The 27430-nt window shown below is 42.3% G+C and overlaps 1 protein-coding gene across 8 annotated transcripts; it reads right to left on the reverse strand.

Moving 5' to 3' along the window:
* Positions 1 to 351: 351 nt before the first annotated feature.
* On the reverse strand, positions 352 to 27190 carry GLYR1 (glyoxylate reductase 1 homolog). Of its 8 annotated transcripts, none has more exons than XM_040079061.2 (16): positions 27068 to 27190; positions 25004 to 25040; positions 23980 to 24059; positions 15876 to 16014; positions 15062 to 15304; positions 11961 to 12047; positions 11198 to 11254; positions 10095 to 10145; positions 9882 to 9955; positions 8063 to 8162; positions 6774 to 6884; positions 6380 to 6481; positions 5162 to 5324; positions 4567 to 4746; positions 3973 to 4097; positions 352 to 3633 (listed from the first exon to the last, which is right to left on the reverse strand). In XM_040079061.2, the coding sequence occupies exons 1-16, from the start codon at positions 27184 to 27186 to the stop codon at positions 3559 to 3561; spliced, it is 1743 nt and encodes a 580-aa protein (XP_039934995.2). In that variant the 5' UTR covers positions 27187 to 27190; the 3' UTR covers positions 352 to 3558. The 8 variants fall into 8 exon arrangements, with proteins under 8 accessions (XP_039934995.2, XP_058278569.1, XP_039935000.1 ...); XM_058422586.1 differs by having other exon boundaries at positions 6380 to 6476; positions 6772 to 6884; positions 27068 to 27181; XM_040079066.2 differs by lacking the exon at positions 27068 to 27190 and adding an exon at positions 26363 to 26462.
* Between the last annotated feature and the right edge of the window lie 240 nt (positions 27191 to 27430).

Raw genomic sequence — 27430 nt, forward strand, 5'->3', positions numbered from 1 at the left:
GCGATGGACAAGAATCTTCCACTGGACTCAAAAAAATCCCAAATGCCAGAAGGGTGGATATCCCACCCAGCCCAAAACTTAAACATAAGTTGTCATCAGTACCAGGACATTAAAAATAAGCATCCTCCTCTCATCCCAGATGCATGCAGCCCTCTGCGCACAGAGCATAAAATTTATCCAAACTCATCCTCTGTAATGACTCACTGACAGTTCCAGGCTTCAGCAATGACCAAAGTGCTCTCAGGATTACTTGGTTTTCAGCAGCTCTGAACTTCTCATGTTCTGGAGAACACATACTTCCTTAATGCCCCAAGACAGCTCTGAGAGACTTTAGAAAACACCACAAGAACATTCTGTTACCAAGAAAGATTTTATTCTTTTTGCCAGTAGCTTTGTTAATTGCACCAAAAAAAAAAAAAAAAAATCTTTGCCATTTAAACATTTTCACACATCCTATTCTGAATGACAAATGTTAATTAAAAACAAGGCAGGAAAATAAAAATTCACAACCTTAATGGACTACGGGACCTATCATTGAGGAAGAAGGAAACTGCTTTTCTTACAAGCTTCACAAGTGTCACATTTTCTCTTTAAAAAGGAGGGAGTCAAAAAAAAGCAAACTGCTAAAACAAATCTTCATAAGAAGAAACTTTACAGAATTGTCAACAATATTAGGACAACATTAACTAGCCTGTTTTATAAGAGCATCTCTCAATCCACTGCTTACCCCACTTCCCTCCCCCAAATCTCAGGCCTAGGAACAGACTCAAATCCATGTTCAGAGGCTACAGACATAAATACAAGAATCTGAGTAAGACTGACAGCAATCTCAACCAGCATCTGAAACAGTCTGGATTCCCCCATTTCCATCCCTCTTCACAGCCACGTGAGAGCTCTTGGTCTCCCCCTGTTCCTCCTGGGCACACCTGTGACTGTACAGATGTCCAGGCAGCACTGCAGCCACTCTACAGAACGGCTGAAAACTGCAGTCAGACCCTCACAGGATTAACTACAGTGTTGAACTAGTCCACATCTGCGACTCCCACAGAAATAACCATCTCCAGTCTGGCAACTACAGTATTTCTACAAACCAACCCTGCAGCAGTGAGCTGCCTAGGGACTGGTCCCTTGAATTCATTATGAAATACCTGTCACAGGGCTTGAGATCTACTTCAGCATTCTCTCTGTATCCAGAGGCACAACAAACTAACAAAGATCCTCCATTACTTTTGCTTGCACCCATCCACTGACACTGTAGCCCAAGATGACAGGGACAGGTGGGGAATACCACTGAACTGGCTCAGCACAGTTCACTCTCAGCTGCACATGGGACAGTACTTCCTTCCTCCTCCTAAAAAAATTTTTCGTTTAGTCTCATCTCCTGCCCCCAAACCCACAACTTCCCTCAGATGCCCTCAACGCATAATTCATATAAGAGATTTTTTTATTGTGGCGTATTTAACAAAGGACTTCAGATGCTAACTGTGGAGTTCCGGGTGGAGAAGAACAGTGTGTCAAAGCAGGTCAATGGCTAGCTATCCTGGCAATTTTATGTACATTTAATATGAATACCTACATGCAGAATGGCAGTGGCATTGCCAAAGGTACATGGATGTAGAACTACCATTGCCCACACGAAGTGGCCAACAGGCAGTGAGGTCTGACAGCTCTGTTGCCAGGTGTGCTCACCACAGAACACTAAGTAATGCAGAATACAGCATTAGCCCACAAGGAACAGTCATCACAGGAGGTGAAATACCCAAAGTAACATTTACAGTATGAGGTATTAGATGCTGTGATTCAAAATGAGTTTGTGACAGTGTCTTTCCTAACAAGGTGCCCCTGAACCATACACACATGCTGCACAAAGCAGGACTAGTAAGAAATCCTAACCCAGGGGAAATTTCCTTACACAACCAGCAAGTTCCTAGAAAAAAAATAAGGTGGCAGGGGCAGATGTCAGGAATATGGCCTAATTTGAATCTGTCTTCTTTCCTTTCAGAATCCCAGCCCAAGGGAGGAAGGAGATTGTACCACTGAGAAGTGATTTTGGCCAAAGTTTCTCACTAGCATTTTCCTAACACTTGAATTTAAAATGCAAGAACATTCCCAAAAGGCTAATACTGAGGATTGGAAAACAAAAACCCAAACAAAAACCCAAGCCACACCCAAGTGCATTTTTAGTGACAGGCATCCTTTGACTCTGGGTCACTCTGCTATGTACACTGAGAGCATCTCTCATCTCTAGCCTCAGCATCTGCAGTTCGTGTCACTCACCTCCAGACTAAAGCTCAGCAGTGGTCTTACGCTCCCCAATTTCAGTTACTGGTCTTTCCAGAAGTTGGTGTCTGGCCACAAGCAGAGTTCACAGATACAGGGAGAAGGTTTATGCTGCGCTATCTTGTACCCAAAGTAGTAACAGTAAGAACATGTATGGAAAACCTGACATGTATAAAGTACACAAAAGTATCCTTGTGAGGTAGGTAACCATCACCCACCTTTACAGATGGGCAAACAGGCTGAGAGATGTGACAACCATGCAAAGGCCAGAGAGTGTGGAAAGGAGCTCAGGAATCTCTTGGATCATTCTTCTCTCCCCTTTCAGACTCACCACCCTACTTGTGACACTGCTGTAATCCAAGACACCTTTGTAATTATTGACTACAAGGGTTAAAAAAACCAAACAAGTAGTAACATAACAGAAGCTAAGGCCAGGACCAAGTAAAATCTCTAGCCCTGTTTTGTAGGCTCTGTTTCTCTTGCAGTTTTCTTATGCAAACATGTTCCTTTCCAATGATGTTTTGGATGGGCTATGATAAACCTTTCAGGACCCGCATTGACATTAGCATTCTCCCATTTTCAGTACAGTTTGTGTTCCCTAAGCTGTAGTTGTCTGTACAGGGGAAGACATGGATGCAATGTGCTGTCTTTAACAGTACAGGAATTCCTCCTTCAAGGTGCTGGGGTCTAAAGTCTAAAAAGAGACTGAATCAAGACAGTGTTGCACTCAACTCCCCTTACCCTCTGGATCTGCCCTTCTCCTCCATGGGAGGTGCTTTGTTCTCAAACAGTGGCTAATTAGCAGGAATGCTCCTCACCTTACTTGGGACCAAGGACTCGAGTGATATTCACAGGTAGATGGGATGTATGTGACCCTGTCCCCTTGATGCAGAGACTCCAACACTTGCATTATTTCACAGCAAAGGAGAAAAGGGATTGTTAGAAACAGCGTCTTGGACTAGCAAACAAAGAGGAAAATTAAAGCAGCCAAGCAGCAGATTTCTGGCAGAATTGCCTCAGAGCTTCTCAACAATTGCCGCTGTTCTGTCTCATGACTGTCAGTGCATGGCATGGATTTTTTTAATTAGACTGCAACAATCCGAGCCCCCTCCTCCCCCCTTCTGCCACAGTGGAAGGCTCACTGCAGCAGGTCTCAGAGTTTGTGTATAAAAGGAAATGGAAAGACAGAGATGGACTGGTCCAGAGTTAAAACCCAGTATCATAATATTAATCAATATTCATCAATATTCATCGTATGAACAGTAAGAAGGGTGCAGCCTAATGGATGTAGGCCCTGTACACTGCCGACATATCGTTGTCAGATTGGTCCAATGCTTTTGCTCGTTTATAGACCTAAAGAGAAATCAGAAAAGGATCAGAGCCTGCTTTTATGTGAAGCCTTTTCCCAGCAGAAAAACTCCTTTGCTCACCACTGCAACCAGAGAACTGCACAGTATGTCAAATAATCCAAGCGCAGATCAGAAAATGCCACATCTTTCTGTGTTTCCTGATGTAACATTCTAAGGGTCTCTACAATCAAAATAAATGCAATGCCACCCTAGTTAAAATATATTTCAATCACTGTTCCCTTGTTGTAGAGATTATGTAATTCTTAGATCTGTGTCTCTGGTTGACAAATGGCTCTGTTGAATAAATGCTGAAGAACACATCTGAACACAGAACAACTCTTACCTCATTGGCAGCAGCTGCCATGGGAGTTGGGTGGTTGACAGAATCGCCCAGTGCAATAGCTAATCTAAGATCCTTCTGTATGTATTTCAGGTAGAAATCAGGTTTAAAGTTTCCTTGCAAGATATCTGTGGAGAAGAACCCATGCAAAAAGTAAGCATGACAAAAGTAAGCCAAGCCCATGCTGCAGGGGGCTGCAATTCAACACCAATCTCCCTTTCCATTGCTGATCACTACTTTTAGCTCTCCTGTTTCTCTGCTCTCTATCTTCATATGGCCATAGCAGATGATGTCAATACTGCCCCACTGACAAAGAAAGCTCAGATTTCTAAACACCTTGTCTTCCATTTCACTTGTTACCCTGCCCCAATGAAATACTAACTTAAGCCCTAAGCAGTCCTAACTCAGATTCTCAGAAGTCCTAGCTATGAAGGGAAAGGAATGGGAACTCAGCTCTTCATTTCCAGAATGCTTAAAATAACCATAATCTCAGACAGATGAAAATGGGACTGTTATTTTCTACCTTTGGCCACTCTCTGAAAAGCTAATAGATTGTAAAAAAGGATCTTTTAAGAAAACAATATAAGAGAACTTTACTTTGGCACTTCTGGTCCAAGAAGATGCTGGCAAGTTGTCCCTGATTGAGGATATCCAGAAGGGTCTGCTGGGACTGGCCAGTCACTTGAGCCAAAGTCAGTCCTTCTGCTATTGTTGCCATGAAGCTGCCTTGGACCATGTTCACAATCAGCATCATCTTGGCAGCATTGCCTACTTCACCTGGGAGTGAAACACACCATTGGGATTCCTCCAGAAGAGAAACAGCTGCCCTGCTTCCCCAACTCACACAGCAGTAACACTGCTAGACTCCTGGCATCAAACACTTCACAGCTCTCCCTTGCCCTGAAAGACTTCAGAAAATATTCCCATTTTCCAAGCACTCAAAGGAATGGAGAAATCATAAGAAAATATTATTTAAAACCAAAAGCATCACAATCGTCCAAAACGAGTCAGCATTCAAAAAAGAAACCTTAGCCTGCAGGCTCTGAAACTGGCCATGTTCCAGAGGAGCAGGCCAATCTCCCACACTGCCCAAAGAGAAAATAAAAAGATGACATATATTCTCAGACTCCTTGCTGAAATTCCCAGTCCTTGCACTAAGAAACTGCTATCAGGGCCTCCATGTTTCAATTACCTAGGAAAAAAGAGGTCTTCCCCATTGCTTGGAAACAGCTGCTGCAGTCCTCATATAAACCCCTGTCGCCAGCTGCCAGGATCACAAGCATTCCATCATTAGAAAGCTGCTGGTTTCCTGAGACTGGTGCTTCCAGAAAGCGACCGCCTCGGGACACTATCACCTGGAAGAAGAGCATCTCTGGTTAGCTGTGCATGAACAGCAGCAGGAACATCATTTAGGGCAATATTTAAGGACAGAATTTTAAAGCAGAACAAATAGCTCCGACACATAAACAGGAGAGGAAAGCACTAATGTGATGTACCACACTGTATCCCTGCAAAGTGTGCTTAAGAACAAACATTGACCTCACACTCCAGGCAAGACCACTCCAGATACCCATCACTACTGTGCATGTTTTAAGCAGCTGAACTGACATGCTTTAGTCATGGCACCCTACACTGGTCAAGGGATCAATGCTGAAGGTGTACATGTGGCATAAGAATCCCAGAAGATTGATCATAATATTTTCCCCTCTTTCCCAGAGAGGAAAGGCCTTTGACAGATCTCTTCAGCCAGACGTTTACTAATATGGGTGACTTGCATTCTTCAAATTGATGTTACACACTAGTGCATCACCAACATGTCTACTTAAAACCTCACCAAAACCAGCTCCCCTTTCTTGTAAAACCACACAAACACTGCTTTAGGGCAGTGGGGAACAATCAAGATGCCAAAACGAAATCAGAGATAAGCACAGTAAAAGTAATCAGAACACTTCTACAAAAATCCTATAATATTTCTATAGAATGAAATGAGAAGACATTCATTTTACTCAACCAGTGCATTTAAACTAGGCAGATTATGCATTTTATCAGTCATTAATCCAGACAGGGTTTTACCCTCCAGTTTGCTACAGAATACCAATCTGTTTACAAATATTTCTTAGGGGATCAAAATTTGGCTGTCTGCCCTGGTAGCAGGTAACAGCTCTGCCAAATCTACAGGCTTTGCTGGTATCACCAGGGAACATCTCATCCAACACTATTTGCTGGTCAAGATTTGACTTGTTATTTTGTCTTGTTTGCCTGGAACTTGAGACTCTCCCAAAAGAAGCCCAAAGACCTCTAGAAGCAGTTTTATTACCAACAGGTAATAAAGCACCTGATGCAACACAAACTGCACAACTGCTGCTGAATGAACAGCTGCTGCTGTTAAAAGGCTCAGTTCAGTGATTACCTGGGCCAGCTCTGTGACTGTATCTGCATCCACGGTGGACATATCTACATAACACTTCCCTGGGCGAATCCCCTGCAACACTCCACTTGGACCAAGCACCAGCTGTGGAGAACAGAAGAGCGGTAAAGCAATAGGGTGTCTGCAGAGAAACCCCAGTTCTGCAGGAGTCCAGCTGAGCCTGGCATTGCAGTAGCAGACCCCCAGAGGGTTGTCAGAACCTGCCCTCAAAGACTTAAAATGCTTATTTTTTTGTTGGGACGTTTATTTTTACACAGCTGCATTGCTCAGGACGTACAACGACCCAGGCTACTGTGGTTAGCAGGAATCAGAACTGGCATTCAGTGACTGTCATCTCAGTCTAACCAGTGGAGGTAAAATAAGAGTTAATCCTTACATCCTTTGCTGCTTTTGGATCTGATACACAGGCAAACGTGATGTCACAGGTGGAGACTACTTCAGCAGGGGTTCTTCCCAGCCGTGCACCCTCCTGGATGAACAAATCACACTGCAAAAGGCATAAATCCAGAAGTAAGACAAATAAAATGCAGAGCAAATGGATTCTTTACGTTTTGCTGTAAAAAACTTCACTGCTAGACATCTCCAAAGGTGTTAGGCATGTTAATTACACAGCAACTATGTATTTTTCTGTTGCTTTGTCTACACTCACACATACAACTTTTCTGCAGCTTCTCTGAAAAACAGGTGAAGGACTTTGAAAGAAAGACATACAGAAACAAAACTCTTAGGTGAGACGGTAAGAATGTGGTGGGTTTGACAAGAAATTATTAGGGAAAAAAGAGAGATTTAGGGAAAAAATTGGTAAAAGGACATAGTAAAATATCATACTGGATAGTAACAGGATTATGCACAGCTGAGACTGATGTGTTTCAGAGGGCTGCTGCTTCAAAATCTTAGCTCCTTCTTACCCTATCCCCTCATACCAGCCATGTTTTGCTCTTAAAAAATAAATATTTTAATCCCCTCTTAACAAAGTAACCACAGTGCTCTTCCTGCTTTGATATTCCACAGCATCTTACAAGTACCACATCTCCCCCAGCTACCTACTTTTCCTTCTCCACTACATAGAGTAACACTAATATAAAAGTGCAATGCAATATAAGCTCTATTTTAATTTTGAATACTTCTTCTCCATCCTGGTCTCATGATACAGCAGGCCACTGACAGAATGCTTGTTACCACACGACTAGCACAACAGAAGTAGACTAACCAGCGGCTGAACAGTGCATCTTACCATACCTCAATCTCTAGGGATAACTCCCTGCACCTGGCCTTCTTGGCGCAATACCCTGCACAGCTATTCATATCAGCAGTATTTTCATGGCTGTTCACAGATGCACAATACACTGAAATGGCTATTCACATCAGCAGTATTTTCAGAGGCATGTACACCCCCTTCTTCAACACATGTATATACAAGGGAGTAATTTTTCTAACAACTCTCTCCTCTCACACAAAAAAAGCAGTGGGGCGGGACTGCAAATTTAAGAGTGACCACACTAGAACAAGACCACAGCTACACCTAGCCCACCAACAAGCACCTAGGAAACAGGACAGAACAAGGTGTGTTTCTTTATCATCCTCTCCCAGGCACCACTGATAGATGAATTCCGTGAGATACAGGGAGTAACTGAATGTTTAGGAGAGGTTTAAGCACACGCCTACCTTCTCAGCAGTCCGGTTCCAGACAGTGACAGTGTGACCCATCTTCAGCAAGTTGGAGACAATGCCACTTCCCATCAGACCAAGGCCCAGAAATCCTATCCTGAGGGTATAGATAAACATTAATGCAAGAGAAAGCAATCAGCATCAGTTTCTCATGGTCCTGGAAATGATGAAGAGCAAACTGGACACCAGCACAAAAAAAAAAATACCCAAACAAACATGTTCCTCTGCAGCCACAGCTACAATGGGCTGGAATTTATTTTGCTTACCAAGCATCCCTAATACCTTCCTGAAGAAAGTCTTTAGCCTGTTTCAGAAGATCAGCTAAATTTTAAAGGTTTGGATGGCCCGGGTTCTTTTTGTTTGATTGGGGTGGTTTTTTTGTGTGCGGTTTTTTGTTTACTAAAATTGCTGTTTGTGTGCTTTCTGTTAACAGTCACTGCCTTACTGAAGTTAAAGAGAACATTTAGAAATGAGCAGGTGATTCTCTAATTAATCTTCTGACTTTAAAACTAAGTCACACATACAATGCTTGCTTGTATAATCAAATGATACATTAGTATCTTAATTTTAATAAAGTCTAGCAAAGATCACTGGGGCTATGCATCGTGCCAATACCAAAGACCTAGTCCCTGCTCTACAGCTGCCATTTCAGACACAGGAAGAAAAGTATTAGGCCAGTACAGGTAACCATCAATCACAGAAAACAGCCTTCCCTTCCTCCCATAAACTGGAAAGAGTTTTGCTCCCTCCATTCAAAAAAAAAGACAATATACCACCAAGTCCCTACAATCACCTGCAACAGGAATTCCTCTGCAGATATTGCTGCAAGAATCCTTTTATCCATCACGCAGCTTTACACAAACACACAGTTTTCAGAGAGATTCTGAAGCATTCTGTTATATCCAAAGTAACTTCACAACAAAATCTACCTGGCAAAAGCAGAATTAGCAACACTACAGTTGCACTGTTGGCTTCACAAGCCACCTGTCCTCTCCCAGCTAACCATACTGCTGCCTTTTGTCCAAGCAAACTAATTTAGACAGGGCAGAGCAAATCACTGCAGGCTCCTTACACGGCCCAAATAAGGTCTATCTATTTTCAAGTCTCAAAACCAGCAGATATATTCCTTCCTTCCCAACCCACTTCTTAGACACACTTCCCTGAGAGACTGTTTTACCTGAACAGCTTCATTGTTATTTTTGTTCCCCAGCAGTACAGGTGAGAACTGACATCCCATGTGAACTGCCCAAAACAGCAAGAGTGCCCTGAACTCAATTTGAACAGAGCAGAAGTTAGAGCAAAACAGGAAGCTCAAGTTAGGCTTCTCTCACTCTAAAAAGGAGAACGGGGTAAAACCAGAAAGCTCACGTGCTACACAGTAAAGTTCTTGTGATGGGGAAACACACCTCCCTCTTCCTCTTGTCTTCTGCATGGTCAGGAGAGCAATTAAACAACCCTAGTCAATTGCCAGGCACTACTGGAGACAAATCCCCTTTTATCTTCCTACCTCATGGGACACTCAGGAATACTACGGCTAACATCCTGAAGAGGGACCCCCTGAAAAGGGCAGCTGCAGAAACACTCCAAATTACAGATGTCTCCAGGACAGAACTTACTCTGAATTTTACATTGTACAGCCCCTTTTGTTTTTAGATGCCTCCCTCTCACCTTGCCCCCCAAAACAGTTTCACACAAGAACAGAGGGAATGTGCAGTTAAAGGGAAATGTTAGGCTTATTCATTCTCAGTTACAAGCGGGAGAGTGGCTGCATGTGTGCGCTGGGAGGAAAATGGCTGAAGTGTGTCGGAGATCTTACTTTTTGTCTGTAGGCGTAATGCTGCCATTGACTGCTGTGCTGTCTGCTGCTTGAATGGAGGTGGATCCTGTCTCCTGAGGAAGTGGGGTGGGGGGATGAAGGTGGGGAAGAGAGAGGGGAAAAATAATAATAAAAACAATATAATGCACAGCTCTGGAAAAACTGCAAGGCCTCATAACAAGAAAAATCCATCAAAATTAAGATTTGCTTTACCTCTTCACAAACCTTCAGCTTCTTTGTGATGGCTTGATAGCAGACAGCTGGCTGTATGGGGAATACAAAACATTCAGGGGGGAAGGACAGTGCTGATTTACTCTGCCAAGCAAACAGACCATATCCTTGTTCCACAGAAACAGGCAGCTCACCTACCCACCACTACCTTCAAAGCAGGACAACTCTGGGGGCTTCTCTCAAGGGAAGAAAATAAAACCTAAAATATATTGCAAGATATTATGATTGTTCTTTCCCACCCTGCCCCAGCAGCTCAGCCTGTCTTCTAACAGAGGCACTGCAAACTCCTTTCTATAGTTCTTACAACAGCTCCTCTGGAGGCACCAGAATCCGGGCCATCCCTACTCCTATGTTTAGCTCTCTGAAGCCTGCCATGAAGCCTCATATCTGCACCCACTATGTCCCTGCAGCTGTGGAACCAAAACCTTCTGGTTAATATGAGAAGGCATGTGGCTTTCTACAAATGCTAAGGTAAAGGCTGTACCTCCCCATGCTGCTTACTGTGAGCTTGTTTAGATAAAACTTTTAGCAGCTCTTAATCCTTCTGGCTCTGCCCAGATCCTCAGTGAGATACAAATCCTTTTATGCTTAATTTGATCTTTCCTTTTCCTCCTGATGTTCACTGCTGAATATAAAATCCTGCAAGGCTTCTGACTCTTGGGAGATAAAGTGGCTGGGTTTTACACTGAGCTTTTCTGGCCCTGGAAGTTTTCCTGCAACATTCAGTTAATTGCCAAGCCTATCCAGATGAAGAAACTGATAAGACAAACATCAAAAATAATCAAACAGGATTTTTGAACACAAAAAACCCCTTTCCTGTCCATCCTGTTCATTCTACACAATTTATTACATCCTATCTGTCAAAAACTAGTGCTAGATAATCTTGAATTACTTTGAACTATTCACTGCACTTATTGCTAAATACCTCTAAATCTTAAGGCTTGGAAATACTTCAACTGATCTAATTATCAGCCCATAAATAACAGAACTCTGAAGCTCTTTATGCATACTCCTTGTGTTCAGTCCCAGTAAAGGGCAGGATTCCAAGCTACCCAGCAGCATGACCCTGTCTGCCAAATCCTTACCTTCTCTGTCTGGCTCAGCAGGAAGTGATGAAAGTGTGGATCACTGTCCTTCACAGGCTACAAACAGAGAAAGTACAGCCTCAGAAATAAATCCAGAGAGTCACTGAGTGACCACAGCACAATTCCCTTGCTCTCCTAAGCTGCATGAGAACAACAGCATAAGGGGGAAAACATGAAATGTATCAGCTGTCACAAGGAGCCTGTTTCAATTAAGTAGTTTTCATTGTGTTTCATTCGCAAAACCAAAGCCATTCAACCCAAATTCCTCATTTTTGTATATCTGTAGGATAAACCAAAGAAGTATACAAGCAAGATTAACATGAGAGGAAGAAAATTCATATTCTGCTCCTTCCTCTCCCAAGCAAATGAAAACACTTCTTTTCCAGCTTCCAAGGAATTCCATAAAACAGCATTCTGGGAATTGACCGGTGATTGCAACACGCCAAGCAAACCTATCCTAACAGTAACAAGGACCGCAGGCCCAGATACCTCATCTCCCCAGTGAGCATCATACATACTAACCTGGAATCACATTGCTCTTACTCTACTTTACTGATCACTCATTTATTCAACAAAATCAAAAGGTGGACAGAATTCTGATTTCCCAGCATATTTCTGAACTGTCTGGGATACTGTTCAGCTTTGTTATGCTGCAGTATATTCTGACACAAGAAGATAAGATCTCACTGTTTTACAGCCAGACAAAAGGCCCTAGACTTGCTGCAACAAACTCTCAGATCCTAGATGTTGTAAAGCTTCTCACCTCGCTCACACTTGGTGGCCATTTAAATCCAGCCACTGTTCCAGTCATCACTCTCTTCACTGTACTTGACTCTGGAATTGTGAGGTCCTGAGGAGACAGAAAGATGATCAGAAAGAGCTTAAAACCAGCTCACGGGCTGGCCACAGTACTACAATCATTTGAGCACACAGAGAGCTCTGAAAACACTAAAAATGCCTTCGTTTCATAGGCCTTTCCATAAGCCCTTCCATTCCACAGGCCTTTCCATGAGCAGTCATATTTAAACACAGAGTATTAGCAACACAGATGAGGTGAGGAAAACATCAACTGCCAGCAAAGGAATTCAATCAGATTTATGGCTTCTGGAGAGTCCATTCTTCATACCTAAGAGGAATCACTGCACTTGTGCACTTACAGAATGAGCAGAAAACAAACATGCTTGATCCCATTATTTTCCTCGGGTGGATGCAAAAAGCTTAACAAATGAGTGAAGAACATCATTACAAGCAGAGGTCTGAACTCCTTTAATCCTACCCTGTCACAATAGAATAGGCCACCTGTTATCAGGAGAACCTTCAAAGCATGAGACTGATAGCCACACCTGCTCAAGTTTGCAGAATCCATGAGACAAACTGGTATGTAGGCTGCCCCATCTGCTCCACAGGCCCTGGTTTGTAATATCATGATAGTACTTAAGATGCTGGGGCTTTTACTGTTAAGCAGATTAAACTTTATCTTTTATTTCCCCAAGACATATCGGTTAAAATAGGTCTTTATGCTGTAGGTCACAGACATATGCTATACACATCTAGGTTTTTATGCAACATGAAGGGAATGTACAGGACTTCTGCATAATATGTGCTGTCTTCCTCTGAAATGAAGGTTCAGAAACGGAGTCACATTATCTCCCCTACAAAATTACTTCCTGAAAATGCACAATATACCTTAGTATCCAGACAGAAGCACAAGAGAAGAACACTGTTTGCAAAAACAGCCAAAGCAAGACTCCTGGACCTAATCCAGAATGATACAACTGTCCAAGGTGTTAGCACAACAATGCAGCCATCAGTCTCCAACCTTGCAGCATCTATGGAGAGTTGTGCATACTTCAGCTGGTAAAGCATGGAAAAAACCTGCCTCAATACCTATGAAAAATAGGCTCCTTCAAAAACATTCATATAAACTTAAAAATAAGAGTATGTGAACGATCATGTAAGGCCACAAAGCCTTTCTAGACAGAGCACACCTCAGCAACAATTGGATTCTCGATTTTTATGCATCCTTTTTGCTTGGAAGCCAGATTTTCGACTGGGATGGAGAAAAATCCCCTAATCCTAGCATCATATTAATTCAGGACAAAAACATGAATGTTTTCTACTCTAGGGCTAAGAACTCGATGAACTTATAAGAACAAGGCAAGACGACAAGATTTTAAAATTATTTCATAGGCTGAAACACAGTATTAAGGCAGTACTGTTATGTTTTTATGGTAATTATTTTATTTGTCACTTTCCAGAACTGTAAGGCTTACTTTCCTACCTTATCCTGCTTAATTTCCTGGTTTGTGGCCAGGCAGTTATTACACAGCTGGCCATCACTCTGTGGCAATTTTAAAATCAGTTTGCTTGTCATGTGCCAGTAAAATAATATCTATTACCACAATTAGCTCACTCAAAGCACTCTGATGTCCTGAGGTAGTTAACACAGTAAAACCTAAGTGTGCAATGTGTCAGCATAATCAGAACTCTCCCAGCCATTCGTTTTGATCAATTTTAGAAGGAATATAACTCAAAGACAGAATAATTTTGCAAGTAAAAAAAAAAAAGGTTCTTGTGGCTTATTTTAACAGAAATATGTGTAGACACAACATGCTTATAGGAAGACACTTAGAAAGGTGAAAATTATGTAGCCAGTGAAGCATTTTCCTGCAGTCAAGACAAGTTCTGTACTTATTAGTTATAATTCATAAATATGCATCCATTCCTCCCCTCCTCCAACTTCCCTCAAAAGAAGAAACTGATGGGATCTGTTGTGCAGCCTAGTTTCACAGACACTGGTGCTAAAAAAGAGCCAGTATTTCCTTCAACCCCTTAGGAGTTGGACTTGACGATCCTTGTGTGTCCTTTCCAAACCAGGATATTCTATGACTCTATTCTACGATGCCTTCACAGCTAATATCTGAGTTGATCAGCTTCATTTTACTACATCAAGAGTCTCCTGTTCAACCAGCAAAGGCCAATCCATTCACAGTTCTGGAGAGGAAAGATCACCATCTTGACTTGCATCCTGACTGAAAGAAAAGACTGAAGCACAACATGATCCCCTTGAAGCACAGGTGAGCAAGCACGTTGCCATATGGTGTTTCAGTACAGGTCTCCCAGTTGTCTTCAGGTGTAGTCTCCAATGGAGGATGTGCGTTGTAATAATCCACCAAAATAAATATCCATTTGAAATAAAGATCTAGACTACAACGGCAAGTTCCATAATAAAAAGGCTGGAACTCTAAATGAGGGTAGACAAAGTGCTGCCAGAACACTGAGAAATATCAGGAAAGTAGTGGGAATAAAATATTAAGGCTCCTTTATAATGGAGGATGGGAACATATCCTGAAGCAAAGAAGCTGAAATGAAGACAATTCTTCTGGTGGATTCCCCAGGCTACGGATTTCTTCTTTAAGCCCTAGCCCTTAAGAATATCTCACTCTTTGTGAGTAGTAAGGTTGAAGTTGAGCAACTATTTATCACCTGATCATATCATCATGAGATTGGAGAAGTCAGGAGCCAGATGAAGACATGTATTTCTTTCCTAATCCTTCCCATACAAACAACTCGAGGGATGGCAAGACGAAAGAATGGAGTCTCCTGATACAGCTTTCAAAGCCCTCTCAAAGATATGAACAGAGCCACTTACAGTAACTAACTGGTAAAAATCACAGGAAGAATCAACAATATGCTTGCCAAGGGTATCAGGCAGCCAAATCGTCTAGAAGTAGCAACATGGAAAAGCTTAAAAAAAGGGATACTGAACTGATTCCTCCTGCTGGCCTGTTAGTCAAGGTGCCAGTCTGCCCTCAAGTCCAGCTGCCAAGTCCATGGGCACTGGCAGACATGCACAACACAAACCTTCTCATCCTTGGGTGGACGCCCCCGTTTTCGGGGGCTCTGATCCTGGGCTCTTTTCAAAGGTGACTTTGATCCTCTCTCTGACGAGACAGAAGAGACCCTCTTTTTTCCTTCCCCTGTGCCCTTCTTCACCTTTCCTTCAGACAAACTGGCTTTGCGTTTCTCTTCACCAGCAGATTGCTTGCCTCTTTCTTCACTGGAATTACGCCGATTCTTCTCTTCAGTGGAGTTATGGGAAGACGCCTGAGAGATTACAGAATAGAAGATGGTAAGGAAAGAAGAGAAGAGATGGAATGATTTTCATGCAAAACCAAGGATGTGAAGGACTCTGTGCTGATTACTATCAAGGAAAACAACAGCACAGTAACTTGAAAACTACGTATCTGTTAGCCCTTTGGAATTGGTGAGTGAAGTTCCTGGTTAGTTCTCCTGCAAAAACACACCAGTTTAAGCAAGTACATAACAGAACAGGCCACCTGAAGACTTGGCAGGACTGTGTGGACTTCCAGCATACTAAAGACAAGATTACTAGATACCAAATTGTGAAGACTGATTCATAAAATCATCACAAGCAGATCAATTAGCCTCTTCAGTTTCTTCATCATTTAATAATCCAATAATCACTTTTCCCCACCAAACAAGATTAAATGGGAAAGAAGAGAGGATAGGAAATAAACACCAAAAACCAAAGGAAGGAAAACAAAATCCTCCTCAACTTGCTAGAGAAGCAAATGCCTTTCACATAACAAGGCATCTAATCACCATTCATGCCAAGACCTGTTTTGATGCACACAGTGAAAAAGAACCCACTCACCTGGTCCTTGCCTTTGGTTTTTCTAAGAAACTCCTCTACAGCATCCACAGCTTGCTGGAAGCGCTTACCCTTGTTAATCTTTATCATTTCCTCTTTGTGAGCGTGATAAGGCTTCAGCTGCTCCACTTTGATCCAAGCACTTGAAACAAAAAAAGAAGCTAGTTATATCCTCTAAACTGCATTTTTGTTAATCATCCCACTTTTAGGAAGATTTAGCTACACTTTCTTCCCCAGATCTACTGATGACAACAGCCCAAACTCACTTCCTATCTAGAAACTGAAGGGCTGCCATTATAGCATTCACTGAGATTTTTTTCTGGCACTTTTACTTTGTTATTTTTTTTTAAGCTTTATCTCCTCTCATTCTAGCACTGTTCCCCTCTAAGCATTACTCTCTATCAGCAAAACAGCTTTTGGAAGTGATCACAGGAGACATTTAAAACAAGGACAGCCCAATGTCTGCACTTGTTTCACCATGAGGAACACCCACAGTCTCACATCTCCAGGTAAAGTAGTCAAAACCACAAATCCACTCTAGAGGTGGTAAGAAAGCAAAGTTCACCTAACAATTCTCAGCTATCAATCCCTGATTCAAATATACTGAGCACACAGGTGCCTAAAAAAACTGTAGGAAAAAAAAAAACAAAACAAAATTATGTATCTCACTATAGAGACGACCATACAGAGTGAATACAAAAGCCACAGCTCATTGCTGCACTTATTTCTGATGTACCCAGATATTCTGCATGAAAATAATAATTTTGGTTTTGAGGAAGAATAACTATTTCTTTCACTGTTGCTATTTTAAGATAACCTAGCTTGTACAATAGGAGAGTATTAACCTGCAGTATTATTAAGACTGCAGTCCTTCAAGAAAAATCAAATACTTCCCTGTTTCCACTCCAACTAAATAAGACTTCTTGACATTTACCAAATGGTAAAGTCATCAAGTATGGGTGACAACTTCACTTTCCTTTATGTAAACAAGCTCTTCTACTACTTTTTCAGTGAGGTTTAAGGGAATGTGTTTCTTGTCCCATCTGGGGTGCCAGTTGTTTCTGCCCATCCTAGGGACGCCAGTTGTCAGGGGCTCCTTTTCAGGAGCTTAAATTTCCTGGCATTCAGGTGGTTTTAGAGTTCTGGCCCTCTGCAAAGCTCTGTGCCAAACGCAGGAAAAGACGGAGTCTTCAAGGTTACATGCTTCGTTTATTAGTTCTTATCTTACAATTTTCTCAGTGTCCAGCAAGATGTTTGCCGCAGCTCAGACATCTGGTGACTCCCCCTGTCTCTGGGCTGTCCTTATCTTTTATACTAATTGCTACGTATTCTTTATTTACTATTTATTACCAATGTCTATCACTACTACTAAAAAGGTCATCTTTACTCTGACCCAATCCTCACTAACTACTTTGTGCCAACGTCACTGCAGAAATGGAGTGAGGGAACAAGAAGGAAGAAGAAGGAGACAATGCCCCAAATTCTCCATCTTGCCCCATTCACTTCAATGCAAAGAATCCCAAACCCACTGTTTTTTCACCCTGTGATGTACTAAACTACTATTTTTCACACTCCTGTGGCCTGCAATGCTTCCTGCAGTGCAAGAAGCCTCTCCCATGGACTGAAATCAAATCCAGTGTCTCTCTGAGCTCTGGGCTCTGGGCTGGGGTCCCAGACCCCCCTGCCCAGGTCCCTGAACCTCCAGGGCAACCAAAGGAATGCCTTGGACTCCAACAGGAATGGCATTGCTTCCCTTGATGCTTGAATTCCTTGTGGCTCTCAGAGATTAAACCACCTCTCTCCCTACACAAATTCAGGCTTCAGACTCATCAGCCACACTGTTACAAAGCCACTTCCACCCTACTAAAAACAAAACCCCCAAAGTTTTGAAAACCCCTCCCTCAGTTAGCATGGCCAATGGCACTTCTTAGCACACAGCAAAAATAGGGCAATCACACTTTCTCTTGTCCCCAGATATCCCTATATTACATAGATTATCCACAATTACAGGTTTTAAATATTCCTGCAAGCAGATAAAGTGATTCAACAGCTTCATTTTCAGACTGTATGCACCATGTCATATAGTTAAACTGAACATGAAGATTAAAACAAGAAAAAAATAGTAATGTTTTGCTGAATCTTGAATGTCCTCTCTTCACAAAAATAAGCTCTATAACTTCATTAAGAGTTTTCTCCTCACTGGCAATAGCAATTGTTTGCAATCAGGAATCAACTTTAAGAAAGTAAATGGAAACATTTTGGGTCTCATTTGCAGAGACAAGACCTCCTGCCAGAAATGACTGCAGAAAATGCCAGCATCCTTTCCAAAGAACCCAGTGCTCCTGCATGCAAAGCTGAATCCTTTCACTTAGTTTACATTATTTGTGTAAGAACTGACTTAATAGAAACAAGTCAAATAATTGTATTCAGACTAGAGTCTGAGTCCAGCAGCTATTCGGGGAATCTCTCCCAGCTGCCCAGACATTACTGTGAAACACACCTTAAAACTATCTTACACTGTAAAGCCTGCCTATATGACAAACAGTGACAAACATCCCTGGGTACCACAGAGCACCAGCTCATGAGAAGCCTTTCATTACACGTACAAAGGAAACAAAATTTTCGACCACAATATAAAAAAGCAAGTTAAATGTTGTTGCAGGACAATTTCTAAATAAAAATAAGTTATTTTCTCTCAAGGCATTGTCTTAGGTTTCTGCACATCCTACCCTTCCTCACTGTATGTGCTCATTAGCTTCCTTTCTCATTCCTTTTCCTTTGGTATGGAGAAAGCCCAAACCCTTTTGCTTCCTGGCTTCAAAAGTGAATCTTGGCACTTGTGATCCACCAGGACAAAGAACTAGAGAACTCAGAGACAAACTAAGTGAAAAACAATCCTAAATGCTGCCTCAGTAAAAAAAAAAAAAAAAAAAATTAAATTGATCTTTTCCTTTCCAGTTCATTTATGTCATTTATGCATGACCTACCTGGACAACCTTCTATAAGAGATGAGTGTCTTTTGACACCAATGTCCACAAACCATTTGCATGCACTGTTTCAAGCACTTGAAAACAAAAGAACTTTTCACCAAACAAAATCATTCATGTTTATACACAAGATCTCAATACCTTCAAGGCCAATGAAGTCCAGTATTTAGATCAGTCTCAAGAATACGACATATAAAGGGAACTACTATTTCTCTCCTGATTCAGCAATGAATCAATGCACGAGAAAAACATTAGAGATGACACCGAAGATGTCATATTTAAGATGACATTGTGTTCATCCTGCTGCACAGTCATCAGGCATCTGTAAAGAATGGGCTACATGGAAAGTGAAAGATGTAATAAAAATACCTGTTAGCAATGGCTTTCTCTTTTCATTTCTCCACAGCTCCTCATACTCTCCAAAATACCACTCCTAAAAAATCACTGCTCATGTCAAATCCACATTAAAAACATGAACAATAAGCAAAACTTAGAATAAGCAGAGGCAAGTATGAAAATTACCTGCAGCCACACGGAAACAGTGGCACAGAGAGATGCAGAGACACCAGATTCAAATCCCTGGCACAAGCATGGCACAGGCATGGAGATCAAACCCTCACCATTCCAGCCACTCTCTTCCTGTCTACAGATACCAATTCGTAATGATAAACTGCAGAAATGAGACGGAAGAATATCCAGCAATCTCCACTTTTTGCCAACCATGTAGCTAGGAATGGAAAACAGTGGCACAGTATCTCCAAATTTTTATTTACCACAAGTCTTGGAAAAATTTTATTGCTTTAGACTGTAGCCCACACCACTTTAGACGCCCACACCAAATGCTAACACAACTGGTTCTAAAAGCAAAAGAAAATTGCTTAGTTATTTATTTACAAGGCCAGTATGTGTGAGCACACGACAGAAATCAAGATGGATTTCCTTCTGTTAAAAGGGAACATCCCAACCCTCATCAATTAAGTAACTCAACTAAACTCTACAACTTAGTACATAAACTCCTAGAAAAAAAAATACAAAAATGACCACATCATACTAGAATAAAAGAAGGGATATTTAGAAGAAACCCAGAAGCAGGACAATAGTGAAGGAAATTAAGTATTAGGTCTTTCAAATTTGTGCAATAAAACACCTCCTCAATACAAGGCAGAAGAGTTTTGTCTGTAGTGATTTTCAGCTATGGTAGTGTGCCTGCAAGAATGTTGAACAACACTAAACAACATTCCAGCTGGCTCTGCGACAGCAACACAGAGCCAGCAAGGGATAATCTGCTCATGAGAAGTACCAGGAACACAAGCTCATCCCCCTCCATCAACTCAACGTATCCCTCCAGCCCCTCAGACTACTACGGTGTATTTCCAAAAGTTGGCACACTTAAAGCAAGTGTTTTCTGATGTCAGGACCTGAAAGAACATTTTAGAAAGACTACATCCTGAATTTCCTTTCTCCTTGAAAACCACAGAAAACAGTGGCAGAAGAAAAGGGTAGGTGCTTTCATCCCAATAGGACACAAAGGATGGAAGGTAATGAGTGCTGCGTTAAAATCCCTGCACCTGATGGAAACAGGCTGCATATTATTACACTTAACTTAGACTGCAAGCTTCCTCCATTTCTTCCTTAATATGTCTGGAAGTGTCCCTTGACCCCCGCCTCCCGCACTTAGTTTCACACTGATGCTTCAAAAGGTTGTAAGCAAGAATGGGCTGTCCCAGCTTCCTGTTAAGATGGATACACACGATTTGCAAGTCCATTTGACTGTTAGGAAATACCAAAGGGGGAAGGAAGGTGAATGGCTGCGTTTGTACACACACCTCTGATGGCTGCGGGACTCTCACTAGTATTTCTATAGACTCACACTAGAAAGATACCTTCAAAGCAATGATATTTTTAGTTTTGACAAACGTCATAATGAATTTGAAAGCAGGCCAAAAAACGTAAAAATATTTTGAACTGTATGATGCACACTGGTGGGCCAGCCAGTCTGTAAGTTTTAAGTACTAAAAGCAGTAAATGTACATATAAAGCAGATTTTCTACAAGATTGTAGCATGGAAATAATAAAAAATAGGAGATTTTAAATACTATCTGAGAAGCACAGTTAGGAACACAGACAAGAGGTCTAAGTTCCAGTTCCAAACTAAATTAAATTTGTTATTTAGATTCCTGTAATGGAAGTTGTTTCATGCTTGTCAGGTCTATGGGCAGGAAACTGTTCTTGATTTTAGATAAAGAATCCTTTTAATGTGACTTACTCTAAGAAGAGACACTCAGAAAAACAACTCCTAGGCAGACTAGAAAAACCTCCATATCAGTTTGGAGAAAGTAATAAAGAGACATTACATGATTGCCTTAATTGTGATACACATAATCTCTTAGAATAGGACATGGATATTACATCACTACTATGAACATCAAGGTGGCTTTCACTATGGTAAAGCAGATATGTACTTCACAATTCAAACATAGGCAAACTCAGCTTTCATGGGTAGAGAATCCTTATCTTCCAGAAAACCCATTCCTTCAGAAGCAACAAGAAAAACTAACACCACCAACACAATTAACACACAGAGCCCAGTAGAAAATTTATCAAAAGCCAGGACCTAGAAAACAGTCTGAATGCACTTACGCTCTCACCTGTGTGTCTTGGACCAAAAATACTCAAAGCATTCCAGTTAATCTATTCCCTTAGTCACTGCAGCATTGCACAGGCACAGTACACGGTAATATTCAATTTGCAGGAAAAGGAAAACGCATTTCCTCTGTGCTGTATCCTAAGATAAGTCAGAATTTCACAAATAAACATAACTTATACACTACACCAAAACCACTGCCAAACTCATCGGTATGTTTTTATTAACCCTCTGCTCATGCACATCCGTTTTTACTTCTAAACCTCTTTCTCCTTAACCTTTAGCATGACAAACCAAAGCCTGACGTGAGTCAGGAGGGAACAGTTTGCACCCCGCCTGGAAGAGGAGCATTTCTGGCCACAGCAGGCACCTAGGAACCCTCAGAAGGAAGTAAGACTAAAATAGGGCCCGATACTGCCTACCTCTCCACAAACTGGCTGGCAACAACACTCAGAAGTTCACAGGAGGGCCTGTACTGAGCAACCAGCATCACCTTTGCCTTACACACACTGGACAAGAGGCGAACAGTCAGTGACAACATCCCCTCCTGTTCAACCTCCAAGGTTAAGGCAGCAATACAAGAACTGCACCAATGGATTCATGGTACAGAAATGCCATCCTAAAGCATAAATATGGCAGAAAAAGAGAGGTGCTAAAAAAAGAAGCTACATACACTACAACATCAGTATGGGTAAGTGCGCCTCTCATCACCCCTTGAACAGTGAGAGTGAGAGCTCTGCGCTCTGCTGTTCCTCAGGCGTGACAAGGTGGTGACATTCTCTTAGTTACGTATTTCCAAGTCCTGTTTACACACACACCTGAAAAAATTATTGGCAAAACCCACTCGTTCACTTGTACTAAATAAGTAAAATTATTTTCTCTTCACATTTTAAGTGAAATCATTTACATTTTTCCTGATCTGGCTCACTGATTATGCTCCAGCTTCTCAAGTTTGAGAGAACTTTCTCAAGAAACATACTGGTTAGAACAGCACAGTTCTAACCCGCACAGCCTTTTGAAGCTCCAGGTCAGGACAGAAGAGGCACACGAGTTTCCCTCTCTTGTCTCTATCAACATTATTTGAAAGAAAGGTGATAGTATTTCTTTTTATTCATTTTTCAGGTAGGGTATGCCAATCAAAGCAAGCAAATTTCTACTTCATCTATTATCTAGCATGATATAATTAAATTTCACAAGCTGGACTGGGGTGGTGGGCTACACTACAAAAAACACACTACCTTTCTGTGCCAGATGACTGAATTTGCCCTGGCCAGAGCTCTAATAAATCTCATAATAAATCTCAATAAATCTCTTGCAGCTCTGAACTTTGAAATTTGCAATTACATTATTAATCTCAGCAACAGCATCCAAGACATTTGGCCACTTGTCTTAATACCAAATAAATCTGTATTTGAGTCAATAACGTGAAATACAAGAACTGAGAACAAATAATCAGGACAGAAATAATCCACTTCAACTCAGAATTTATTAGCTCAAATAACCATATTTAGTAACACCAACATAAACTGTTCTCTGCCCTCAAATCAACCTGCACCCGCCTCAAGTTACTAGAGATACAAACATTCCCATTAGTATGCAGCATTCACTACTATTCTATCAAGGTTAGACCTCAATTCTTAATGAAAAAATATTTTTAAGTATTAAGCAAAAATAATTTAGCAGTGAAAAAATAATTTCCTTAAGAGACATTCATCAAATGGCCTCAGTTCTTGTCACCTTTCTTCCAAAAAGTAAAGGGTTTTTTAGTCTTCCACAGATATTTGCAATTTACTCTTTATTCCATGACTTAATAGGAAATAGCAGAAAATAAAGAGGGAAACGGAAAAATTATCAAAGTAATTCTCAGTTTCACAAAACATCCAAGTTCTCAGGGGCTTTTTTGTTGTTTTTTCCCCCCCTAGTTTGTAATCATTTAAATCTAAGACAACCATGATTTTGTTCACATTTGAAATCATTAAATTCTGCCTTGAAAAAAGAAAGTCTAAAACAGTTTTGGCTCTCTTATACTGTCAAGTCTTCCAAAAGCACAGCAAGAATGTTTTCAGTCAGTAGGTAGGACATATATTTTCAAAAATGGCAATTATATAGTTAATTTTATTCCTCTGGCAGCAAAATAAAATACTCTGAGCTGTACTTTTCTCATTCATGGTTACATGCCAAAATTTAAGTCATGTCACACCTAAAAGTGCCAAGCTATCATCACAGCAGCAACTCAGATCCTAAGCTAAGTTCTTACAGTATTTTCATACACCCCAGTGAGCAGCTACAGCATGCAATAACAGTTAAATTTCTTTTAATGTGTGGTTCAAAGGAAATCCTTTACAATGCTACATCACACTGTAATATTCGTAAATACTTCTCCCATTAAAAAATATATTAGTAAATATTTCTTCCCCAAAAGAGCCACCTTATGTGATACAATATTTTCCCCAGATGAAAACAAGCAATTACATACTGATCTTCTGTTCCAAAAAACTTCACAAAGAAGCACTTTTTCCCTCGAGGTTTCTTCAGGTCTTTAGGTGGGTTAACAATCTGAAGGTGATCAGAAATCAAAATTAAAAAAGCAAATAGTGACAAATTTTGATTTTACCATACAGTGTTCAGCTACTGCAGGTTTTTTTAAACTCTGACTAAGAAGATAACTGGCATTAATAAAAACTTGTTCCACTTAGGTATCCCTTAAAATTTAAACTTTGTCTTTACTCCCAGAATAGATTTCTTATCGAGTTTAAAATGTTCCTGAGGAGAAAGGCTATCATTCAGTTACACAGGTGACACCTGTAGAGGAGCCTGGTGTTAACTTGATCCAATAACCAAATGTTTATAGTTGTCAGCCACATTGACAATTCTTTTCCCTGATTCATACTGTTAGATCAGCATGCTTAACCCTCATACGACATAAAAGAAAGGTCTTTCAGAGTATAAATAATAGAAATGGTATATAAAATTCACTTTTCTAAATCTTTCATCGAAAAAAAGCCAACCAAACCAGAAGCAGGATCAAACTACCTCAGATAATTCTCAAAAACCACAGCTCTAAACCAGTATCTTGAGAAGCCACACTCTTTACTTCTATTATTTAACACAGTACTGTTAACCAACTTACTATGGAAGAAAAGAAATGTGTCTTGCAGAAACCGACAGGGATTAAATAACTAAACTTGGGAAACGCAATCAGTTCCAGAGCTGGCTCTCTGTTTGCTTTTCATTCCACGTGAACCACCTGCTGCTACTGACAGACTGAGATAACAGATTAAATAAAGCCCTAAACTAGTTCACACTTTAGATTTGTGGGGTATATGTGTATAAAAACCAACCAAACAAACAAGAAAACCAATATTAATCTATAACCAAAATGCTTTCAGGCAAAACTTTCGCTGCACAGAAGGGAAACACAAAAAAACCTGCACTCAAACAAAAAAACCCACAAATCATGAAAAACGAAGAAAGCAACAATAAATACAAACAAACATCACCTTCCCCGGCCATGGAGGGTAACGGCCCAGCTTCCCCCTAGAGAAAAAAGAAAGTGTTAGGCACTGGAACCAGAGAAAAAAACAACTGTCCCAGTGTCTGCTTTTCCACATTATGTCACACTTTTCATATTAAGAAAGTTACAGTTTGCAGTCAAAACCTGTGCAAGGCAGGACACATGGCTGACATCTGCACCTAACTTAAGTTTCTGGACAGTCTGTTTGACCTTGCTGGGCTGTCAGAACTGAAGAGAAGAGTAGCAGCTACACTGCCTGCAAGATACAAGAGTAATAGGCACTGTAGCACCATAAGCGTGGAGATTTCTTCACATGGAACTGAACAAAAGCACTGATGCAGGCAGTCAGATCAAAGTTCAAGTTAAGAACTTCTATCCACCTGTCTAGAGGTTGGTGAGCAGAGCAGCCACCAACTCCCAGGTCAGAAAGCTGAAGTTCTGATTCTCACAGGAAAGCATTAATGGCAGGATGCCCTCAACAGGTGTTCCACTATCACTTTTCTTTAGGTGCTCACCACCACAATAACTGAAGATATGAAGAGCCATGAAAGGAAGGCAGAAATACTTACTTTCTACACTTCCAAATGTTTCCATTATGAAAACTAGGCAATACTAGAAATAATCACAGAGGAGGAAGAGACATTAGTCTTAGCCCTCAGCTCACCAGCTTTCCTGGCAAGCTTTACCCCTTAGTTCACCCTTGTCACCAACTTGTGCCGCAGTACTCACAAAACCCCATTAGTAACTGTCTTGCAAGAGACGGAAAAAGAACCTGCTGGGCCAACAACCCCTGACACAAAACTTCTCAGCAAGTGGTACTGCAGCCCCCTGAGATGGCAATGCTGCACAGAGGATTCAGAAGCCAGGGGCAGGCAGGAACACTGCCAAGAGCTGTGACCATGACCACGTCTCATATTCAATGCTCCCATTCCTGTACTGAGAAAAAAAAAAAATCAACAAACCCTTTCTGCTATTGCTGTCTAATTGTTAAAGTTCCCTGCGACAGCTCTAGGGACAGCACCTGCCTGTCACATACAAAACAAAAGCAGGATAATCTGCATTCCAACACTGAGAGCAGAACACTCTCCAAATTCTCATCTGAAAGAAATATGCTGAAAGTAACTAATCTTTATTTTGCTATATAAATTAGACAACTTCCCAGCACTGTAAATTTCTCAGATGAGAGGTGCAGTTGTCACAGCCTGAAGCACATGGTTCTTTTTATCTGGGTTATCAGTATAAATGCATGTATTTATGTATTGGGAATCAGCTACTTCTTTGAGCCCTGGTAGGACAGCCTAGCCCATCCAGCACAGCAGAACCTATTCACTTAATCGGTGCTTACAGGGCGCGATGGAATGCCCTCTTCTCCCGACCAGGAAACACAAAATCACATCTCTGACTATCTGAGGATAAGACTGCAGTGACAAGGGGAAATAGCTTCTGGGGGCTTCCACAGGGACACCCCAACCTGCAACGAAACGCTGGATTTGTTGTGTTGCTTCATTAAAGCATCACCAAGAAACGGTGCCGCGGCTCTCCCTAAACACCTTCTATCTCTAACCCTCCTCGCATCCCTCGGGAGATGAGCCCGTGCTTACAAGGAAACCCCGCAGCGCTCGCCCTTCCGTCCCGCTTCCCTCATCCCTCTATCTGACACAGCTTCCGTCATGCACCGCCCCCGCCAGCCTCCAGTGCCGGCCCGGCTCACAGCCCGGCCCACCTTCCGCCCGCCCGGTGCCCTGGCTCCGGGCTGCCTCACGCCGCTCCTCCCACACCGCCCGAGGGACGGCGGCGGCGACACCGGCAAGCCGGCAGCCGTCCCACCACTGCCCTGCCCTGCCCAGCCCCACCCAGTCCGCAGCCGCTCTCCGGAGTCGACGGCGAGCTGACAGCGCCCAGCGCGGCCCAGCCCGACTCGGCTCCCGCTGCGTCGCTCCCAGGGCCGGGTACAGCCCCGCCCGCGTCTCTGTAGCCGCAGCCTGATTCCGCTAAAGGCGCTCGGCCTACCGTGCTCCGCAGCCACCACCCAGCCCGCGCCACCACTCACCACACCAGGTCTCCAAGCCTCAGACTCACGGCCGCCATCTTACCGACACAGACCGGCCGCGCCGCGCGGGGGCTGCCGGGAGCGCGAGTAGGGGGAAGGGGGGCGGTGGCCGCGCCCATTGGGTGGCCGCGTCACGTGGGCAGGCGGACCATCACGTGCGTGGGCGGGCCGTCAGCGGCCGCCCCCCTCTCCCTCCTCGTCCTGAGGGCGGCGGCTCCCATTGGCGCGCGGAGCGGGGGTGGAGCCGAGGCAGGAGCCGCGCTCATCCGGTGCCTCTGTCGGAGGCTCTCTGGGCCGTCTGCCTGCCGTGCGCTCGGAGGAGCTCGGTTTGGCGCGCATCGTCGGAAGTGTCAGTGTAAGGAG

Source organism: Hirundo rustica, chromosome 15 (assembly GCF_015227805.2).
Source record: "Hirundo rustica isolate bHirRus1 chromosome 15, bHirRus1.pri.v3, whole genome shotgun sequence".
NCBI lineage: Eukaryota > Metazoa > Chordata > Aves > Passeriformes > Hirundinidae > Hirundo > Hirundo rustica.

Bases quoted from the DNA above. Each gene is read 5' to 3' on its own strand.
- GLYR1 (XM_040079061.2), bottom strand. From the start codon at position 27,186: ATGGGCGCGGCCACCGCCCCCCTTCCCCCTACTCGCGCTCCCGGCAGC. The intron at 25,041-27,067 runs GTGAGTGGTGGC...TTTTTTCTCTAG, and splicing joins AGGCTTGGAGACCTGGTGTG to GGGGAAGCTGGGCCGTTACC. The intron at 4,098-4,566 runs GTAAAGTTCTCT...TCTTCTCCACAG, and splicing joins CTTGGACCAGAAGTGCCAAA to ATATCTTGCAAGGAAACTTT.